Raw genomic sequence first — 8,819 nt, 5'->3', positions numbered from 1 at the left:
CTCATTGGTTCTTACGACGCGGCAGCACTGGCGCAATAGCCTACTTGTGGACATTGTAGTTCACAACGCTTACATTCCTTCAAGTGTGTAATGGTAGAAGGACTACAATTCCCAGCGTCGCTTTCTGCTAAATGCTGCAGTCCGTTGTTTTGCTGCTCAGAGGCGGCTAGTTTAAGTTGCCATAGCACGGCGATGCATTGTCCTATTTTTCCTTTATTGCAGCCAAAGCCTAAAGACTCGCGTGTAACGTAAACGACACATCGGTGGAATTTAGACATAAATCTACCCGCTGGGCATTTGTAGAGGTTTGCGGTCGTTTTGGCATTATGCGTGCATTAAGCTTTAAGTTAGCTTGCTAGCATTCAGTTGTTACCACATGTTGCTAATCAAGCAAATCATTAGTGGATGATAGTGCATGGGGATAAGATAATTTCGACTTTTTGGATTTGACTGGCAAAACTCAAAATGTCTCCGTGGGATACGAGTGCAGTGTGTGTTTGGCAAAACCTTTTACAATCAAAGCGTTTGGTTGCTATTTGCACTTCTGTCGCTAGTAAGGGTTTTCGACACTCCCGTCAATAATCTTCAGATTTGCCTCCTCGGTCGTTGCCAAACTATTATCCCAAAGTATGGACACATCCAGTGGCTCAGATTCGTACGACCGGCGAGGCCACAGGCCGCAGGGGCGTGAATCCCACCGCAGACCAGGACGAGAAAGGGGCAGAGCAAGTGGTCGAGCAGCTGATGGCCGAGCATCTGACATCTCTGAGAAGATAAGCACACTGTGCGACACTTTGCAGGTACTTTCATTTACATCTTCTAGCTTATTGTTTGTAAAATAGCACATGAATACAGTCCCAGTCGATACTCTTTAATGAAAATAAAGCAACAAATTGCAACGCCATCTGTGGATGCTGCACGTGAATGCCAAAAATACGGTAACTGACAGGGGTGAAAACACAAACAGCATAATACAAATGCTGCAATCACACAAACCAAAACCACCACAAACTCCCAAAATAACTACATGAGAGTAATGCTGCAGGTTGATAGAACAAAACAGAAGTTTGCCAGAAGTCAGCCAACTAGAAGAAAGTTGGCTGATTTGAAGAGGTGGAATAAAAAGGCATTTTTTAAAATGTCTTTGTTAAACACTTTGTCTCATCGCTTTCATTCTAATGCACACAATAGCGACGTAAATCTGTGGCTTTCTAGCATTGTAAAATATTGCATCCAAGTGTTTAACAAAGTCATAAAGAAAACGGATAAAAAGAGGCAGGTAATTAATGCACGTAATGGGACACAACTAATCCGCCTAGAAAGCCCGCTATTAAAACATCTCCAAAAACCTCCAACAAGGTTTTATATGGATGCTGTGAGCATGTAGTAACAGGTACATTCATGATAACATGTAATACAGTATCTTGGTCATTTTAAGCATCTTAGCAACATAGAAATGAACGTTACGCCTAGTGTTAACTTTTCCAAACTCTAAAACACAGCAGTAGCGGCAGCTCCAATATGTAGCGTTACCTTTCAGTCGTGGCCTAAGGCACTGCAGGCAAGTGTTTCTCAGTCGCTAGCCGGCCAGTAGCTAGCCGGTTTGGTGTGGCAAGGTGTCACCACGCCATTAACTTAGTTCTTCGGGGTGACTATGTTAATAACAATAATAATAACAATGTTGCCATTTTTTGGAGGCTTTATGGGCAGAATAGGTGCGTCCCATTACATGCATTCTTAGCTGCGTCTTTTTATCTGTTTTCATACCTTTTTAAAATGCACAGAAAAGAGAAAGACGTGTGTTCATGTCTCACATAAGGATTGTGGATGATGGTCAAAAACAGTGCAGTTAACAGGCTGTCCATCAGCTGAGGCTGTGATTGGTCAGCTTGTAATACATGATTTCCTGTGTGTACTGTAAACGCCATAAAAATGAACGCATTGAGTAGTTCTACATGCAATACGCTCCCCTTCTCTCTTTAATTACCATTGTTCTCTTGTGACGAAGAAGGCTAAGAAGCTAGTCGGCGGGAGTTGTGGTTGCTCACAGAGCACACTCAACCTTGGTCAAGAGCTGTAAAAGCAGGCACAGTGCCCATTTGAGGCCAACGGATCATTTTTTATTGGCCTGTGGCACATTGTAGAAATAAAATTAAGTTCTAAAAAAAGGGAAACATGGAGCAAAAGGAATTATTTAACAAGAAGTTGAAATATTGATACGAAAAGCTATTAACAGAAAGCTTTCTTTCTAAATCTATACAATGTTTGTATAATATTTTTACAAAATTAAAAATGTATCAAAAGCAGCCCCCTCGCACTCTTTGATTTTTCCGTATGCATCTGTCAGCGGAAACGTTTGGACACCCTGTAGAAAAGAATCAGGATAGTGTAGGAGGGAATAGCAAGGTGACCACGTAGAAGCTTAATCCACGCTTGAGCCACACCAATCTGCGAGGGCAATGGGTTGGGTTGGGTGGGTGTGTGGTGGGGGTGGGTGGCAGGTCTGTATCACGCCCTTTAAACATGTCATAGAATGATAGTAGAAAGATAATAAAAGCTGAAATGCAATTGAAACAGACGCTCAGTAGTCATGCGTTTTTTCGCTGCACATTAGCATCATTGTGAACGATGGACTGTCAGCGCTCACACAGTAATTGTTATGTCTCCCTGGCAGGACACCAATCGGAACTTGAGCAAGGTGGACCAGATGCTGGGCCAGTACAGGGAATATACAGACGACCAGGCTCAGGCCATGGCTTTGGTGAGACACCTGTTCAGTTAATTCCCAGTGTAATGAAATATTACCCATTACACAGATGGCTTTTAAATTGCACAAGGGCAGGGTTGTCTTATTTTTATGTTAGTGCACTCAGTTGCACCCTGCCCTTGAAACCGAATATTGATCTGTCTGAAATTAAATGAACACAGTTCAGGATTAAATTAACAGCAAAATGAGGATGGACTCATCACCCTTAAGTGTTCATTTCCGAATCTTGGCTCTGTCCTTTCTCAGAGCAGCTTGTTTGTTTCCTCGTCCATCTGTTTTCTCTTTTCCATCTAGCTTCGAGATAACCTGGAAGAGTCCATCAGCCAGCTGCAGGCACAGAGGTTGAGCAGGACCAACAGGACTCACAGTGCTTCCGCCTCCAGCCTACATTCTAGTGACCTGGACGCCTGCCCTGGATCAGGTAGACAGATTCAGCAGCTGAAATCTTGCTTAAATTTTGGCTCTGGATAATGTTAAATAAAAGCAGAAAGTGACGGTTTGGCCGCCCCTTCCATTGACGCTGCCGTCTTGCAAATGCTGTCTTTTTATGATTTAAATGTGACCGCTGTTTGAGTCTTTTACAACGTGCATTCATGTGGGATTACAGACGGTCATCACTTCCAGCCAACATCTCCATTGAGGGACTACACGGGAACGTCGGGAAGAAGGAGGAGGTCTCACTCTGCCAGTGTTCGCTTCAAAAATAGCAGTTTGTCAGGAGAGGATGTAAGGAGCACAAGGAGCATGCATCTTATGATTGTCACATCCATGTACTATCAGAAAGTGTCCTGACGAAGGCACGTCAAACAGCATTTTAAATTTCAGGAGTGGTGATTAAATTTGGTCTCATTTGAATACCGTGGAAATGAAACAGCTGATTACTATAATCCTCACCCTTTGCAAAAACATGTTTTTAACATTTTTTGTTGGTGTGTAATGTTATATATTACGCCGATTACAGATCCACGTTTTGCACCAGTCCTTGAGGGATCTGCGCTGCGACCAACAGAGACTGTCTGTGGATCTGGATCGAGAAATCCTCAGGAGAAAAAGGTATTTCAACGAGGCTCTATGATCCTTGCACACATATAATATAAGAGCCATTTTAGTTAAATAATCCAATTAATTGCCTTAGTGTCCGGGACCACCATGCGGATAATTGAGACACCCATAAAATGTCTATTTTTGACACACGTCTCTCTCCACCCTTCAACCCTGAGGCCTAGCTTAATGTTGACATTTTGCTATCTCGGATCAACATTTGCAATAAGAGTGACTGACTGTTGTAATTATTAGATTAGATTCAGTTCCAGAACCCTCCCCTTCTCTCTCTCCAATATGCCTCACACACTTATTACTAACACTTTTAAAAGTATAAAATGTACAGGCACTCACCACTGATGAATGATGATGCAAGATGATTCATTAACAGATGGAATCGGAGTGACGGTGTAGAAGTTGTATACTTTTGGGTCTCACAGCAACTATGCTGCGCTCAAGGACAGCTGAACAAAGAGCAAAATCTCAATGCTTGACGTAAAAACATCAGTGAAGCATAACGACAAATGGAAAAATTGCTGGCTTTTTTAACAGTGGTACGTGTATGTCCTACATTTTACATGTATTATTACGTATTTATAAATTATTACCGACTTGTTGGGTGAATGGGATGGGGTTTTTTTTGCAGGAAAATGACCTATTTTTGGAGAAAAAAAAAGTTTTGCTGAAAACTCAAATGTACGGGGGGCCCTGAATGCTGAATCGCAAATTAGTTGAGTTTTAGCTGGATTACGGCCACAACAGTAGCCAGTGTTACTATGATTGTTTATTAATATGTTATTAGTATGTTGTTGTTGTGGATGTTTTGATGTAATTCAAACCTGCCACAAAGCCTGTAGTTTCGAGATCAAGTCTGGTGTGTGTATTACTAGTGACACCTAGCAGCCCGTGTAGAATACTACATTTCATCAGCATCTTTCAGTGCTTTTAATGTACTGTATTTGTATTTTCTTTTATTTAGACATTTTTGTGCTTGAAAATGCTTAATTTAGGCCAACAATATGTAAAATCTGCATAAGTATGCATTTTTTTGTACTAATGTATTTTTACTAGTAATAGCAGTATACCATAAACAGCATCCATCCATCCATTTTCTGTGTCGCTAATTGGGGTCGCAGGGTTATGCAGGAGCCTATCCCAGCTGACTTTGGGCGAGAGGCGGGGTACACCCTGGACTGGTCGCCAGCCAATCGCAGGGCACATATAGACAAACAACCATTCACACTCACATTCATACCAAGGGACAATTTAGAGTCACCAATGTGGGAAGAAAAGCGGAGTACCCGGAGAAAACCCACGCACGCACGGGGAGAACATGCAACCTCAGAGATGCTCAACGGAGATTCGAACCCAGGTCTTCCCGATCTCCTGACTGTGTGGCCAACATGCTCACCACAAAAAGCATGCTCCTAATAGTTAACATTTAACACATATAGAAAATAAAATGGGCCACACAGTGGCTTAGTAGTTGGCATGGTGGTCACACACTCAGGAGATCTGGAAGATGGTTGTTTGTCTATATGTGCCCTGAGATTGGCTGGCTTTTGACGACAAGTGACAAAGAAAATTTATGAAAAAAGAAAGAAATATAATGATGTCCTGGTAAACTGTAGAGGCTACTTTGCAAAATCAGAAAGCCCTATTTCTCCAGTCAATATTATAAATATGCCTTCCTTTTTTGACTTTGTGGAGAAACATTTGTCTTGTCTTGACAGGTCTGATGTTGACACCAGGCGAACAATAGAAAGCCTGTCAGAACACATGACCACCACACAGCGACTGGACTCTGTGAGTTATTACTGTGTACCGCCTTACTCTGTTTCAGTGTTTAAACTTGATGGATTTCAGAGGAATATGAAGGCATCCTGTCTTAAAGGACATCATGTCATGATGTTGCGATCCTGCAAGACTAAACACAATACTACAATCTAAATAATCACAAATGAAGCTATTAAAATCTGCTTTTGTATAAGAGGTGTCTATATAGGTGTCTAAGTTTTTCTTTGACGCTGTCAATAGCTGATAGCTGTCCTCTGTAAACAAGTCTTACACTTTGTATTAAACAAAATCACTGAGAATTGTTTTTTTTATACAGTAGTACAATTTTGTAGTCGACCACAAGGGGGCACTCACATTACTAACATACAAGGCAGATACAAATGAATTTACATCCCTCTCCACCATAGTGTCCTGATGGGACACCACCAGGCCCTGGGGTGAAAAGAAATGCTTTTTTCCCACCAAAAAAACTACCTGTAAATAAACACACATGAGGAAACGGGGAGGAAACTAATCTTTTTTTACTACTAAAGAGCAGGAGGAGAGGGAAAGCAGAGGACACATTTATTCCCCACCGATGGGCCCGCTGTGATGTGAATCAAATAGATGATGAGTCACTTGGGTAGATGTTATTGCTCGCAGCCAACAATTCATCACCATACTCTGCTTAGAATGGATGGGATTGAGTAGGATCTGAAGCCTCGTACAAATCCACCATTACGCGCGTGTCTCATTCTGAAGAGACGAGGAGGGCCGGTGATGTCATGGCAAAGCACCTGTCGTGTTGCATTGTTATTCCTGCCGTGCTCATTGTAGCAACATATGTTTCTGACCTGTGTGTTTGTTTATAGACTTTGGAGAGAGACAATGTCCAAGCCCATGAGAGAGAGGAACCCATGACATACAGACAACACAGTGCAGAAAAGGAGAAGTTGAAGGTGAGTGTGTATTTTTGTAGTCGTTTTTATGTTACAGTATGTCATCACGGTTTCCCTTAGGATTTTTTTGAAGCTGTGGTGGTGGGCCGCATGGGAGGGCGGACTGCTGCTGCTGTGTCTGCAATTTATTTATTTTTTTTAATGACAACTAGCAATTTCTTTATGACTTATTTATTTATTAACTTATTTATTTTGCTTTTTTTCAACAACTAGCAGAAAATGAACCCTGAACATTGCAACATAGTTTACAAGCTACCTGTTGGAGACCCTGTGATAGCATCACTGTCTAAAGCTGTCCACAATACGTGTTTATGTTGCACAACGTTGACACACAGCTAGTTTTTTTGAAGACACGCCATAAGTGTTAATGATAACAAGAGAGCAAGATTGTGAAGTGACACTTTGAAAATGTAAGCTGTGATGATGATAGATGATTGATGTATCCAGTGAACGTAATAGCCACTTATAGCTCTGAGCTAGCTAGATGCCGCCAGCAAGGCATGTAAATAAAGATGCCAGAAAGTGGAATGAGATCGAAAGGGGCTATTGTTCATTCGCCCGATAATAAGAAACAAAGTGAAAGTCAACACAAGACGGTGAATGCTTATCAAAATAAAGTGCAATGAAACATTTTTATAATATTTTAAAATGTTTTCAAGCTAATTGTGGTCAATATGTGCATAAATAATAATTTCTATATGTATCCATATAGCATATATATCCATTCATACAATATATGGCTTAAAATAAAAAAAAAAAACGGCTATTAATTTATAAGGTGTGGTGGCTTTTATGTTTTAGTGGCGCACCGGCACGCTCAATTACATGTAGCGGAAGCCCTGATCGTGCATCACCTTTCCTGTCATGGTCACCTTTCTCCTCAGATGGAGCAGGAGCTGGAGAGAGCGAGAAGACTATTAGAGCAGTCAGAGGACAGCAGAGAATCACTCGTTCAACAGGTTTGTTTTCGTGTTACTGTGCATACATGTAGGAAACACTGCAAAGTCCACTTAAGGACACCCCAACGCTGTCTCGTGTGGGTGATGATCCACAGGTGGAGGACATGCGGGTTGAGCTGCAAAGGACCAGGAAGGAGAAGACGGAGCTTCAGAGGATCTGGCTGCAGCCTCCTCAGCCCACGCACGGCAACTATACTGGAAAAGATGAGGGGACGTTACGCGGTACAGAATACAGTTGATCAATCCACAGTTTTTTTTTTTTCATTTTATTTTTTTTCCCGAGAGTTGCGAGAGTGAGGGATAGATGATGTCATTGTCTGATTTGCATAACTGTCAATGACGCATGTGCATGGGTCAAGGGAAAATCTGCTGTTAGCTGCAAAATAGACAAGAGACGAGACAAGTTCTTTGAGATTAAAGAGAGATACAATTTAATAAATCTTGAATGGATTCTAGAGAAATGTATATCTCCTCCTCCTGTGGGGGACAGATTCGACTAAGGGAAGACTCGCATGCCTAGACGCTCAAGCCCATTTGAATCGGGTGGTGAGCATGTTGAGGACTTGTTTTGGAGACGGGGCCTCTGGCTTCTAGCAGATAATTGTAGCTGATCAGTGTGACGTTAATGTGTATCTTAGCAGACGTAAATAGTGCATTATAAAAATAATATATGTTAAGAACATATATGTTTAGAAATGCAAATGAACTTTTCTTTTTTTTGTGCTTGTTAGATGGACCCGCAGTAAAAGCTGCTCGTTGAGAAGAGCAATATGTGCTTTCATGTGAGAGCTGCCAAAAGTCTCTTCACTAGATTTGTTATTAGTCGCTTTTTTTGAAAAAGAGCATCCAGAGTGGTCTCATTTCTTGCTAAATACACTCCTGATCGGAATGGATGGCAATAATTTACATTTTGCACTGTTGGATCTTACATTGAAGAAATTTATTGCAAACAGCCATTAAATTGAAATAGGCTGACGAATCAAAAGCTTAAGCTTATACCTCAGTTAGTAAAATAAAGTACAATTCTCCTTGCTGCTGTTTTGTCATAATTTTCCACATTAACTTTATCGCTCGAACAAGACTTGGAGTTTAATTCATTCCCTGTGTGTGTGTGTGTGTGTGTGTGTGTGTGTGTGTGTCTTTCTCTGTGTTGAATGTGCGTCTAGATGCCTTAGCTCTGGAAAAAGAGGTAGCAGAATTGCGAGCTCAGCTGCACAAGACCTCGACCAATAGTGAGATCCAAGAACTGAAGAAGGCTGTTGACCGCAAGGAGAGGGAACGAGTCCAGCTGAGTTTACAGTTGGAGGTGTGTCCATC

At 41.5% G+C, this 8,819-nt stretch overlaps 1 protein-coding gene across 2 annotated transcripts in view; it reads left to right on the top strand.

Annotated features, from left to right (window-relative positions):
- The first annotated feature begins 112 nt into the window (after positions 1-112).
- The window catches only part of LOC129172467 (centrosomal protein of 128 kDa-like), a 40,032-nt gene continuing 31,325 nt past the window's right edge, over positions 113-8,819 (top strand). For both annotated transcript variants that reach the window (XM_054762220.1, XM_054762219.1), the window contains exons 1-10: positions 113-800; positions 2,675-2,761; positions 3,062-3,188; positions 3,375-3,493; positions 3,729-3,820; positions 5,542-5,614; positions 6,457-6,543; positions 7,428-7,502; positions 7,598-7,724; positions 8,669-8,808. In XM_054762220.1, coding sequence (XP_054618195.1) covers positions 630-800; positions 2,675-2,761; positions 3,062-3,188; positions 3,375-3,493; positions 3,729-3,820; positions 5,542-5,614; positions 6,457-6,543; positions 7,428-7,502; positions 7,598-7,724; positions 8,669-8,808 — 1,098 coding nt within the window. In that variant the 5' untranslated portion in view covers positions 113-629. The remainder of the gene's footprint in view (positions 801-2,674; positions 2,762-3,061; positions 3,189-3,374; positions 3,494-3,728; positions 3,821-5,541; positions 5,615-6,456; positions 6,544-7,427; positions 7,503-7,597; positions 7,725-8,668; positions 8,809-8,819) is intronic.

The sequence above is a fragment of the Dunckerocampus dactyliophorus genome, chromosome 19, assembly GCF_027744805.1.
Source record: "Dunckerocampus dactyliophorus isolate RoL2022-P2 chromosome 19, RoL_Ddac_1.1, whole genome shotgun sequence".
NCBI classification, from domain to species: domain Eukaryota; kingdom Metazoa; phylum Chordata; class Actinopteri; order Syngnathiformes; family Syngnathidae; genus Dunckerocampus; species Dunckerocampus dactyliophorus.
Note: the sequence above shows the minus strand (reverse complement) of the source record. Positions and strands in the feature narration are given on the sequence as shown.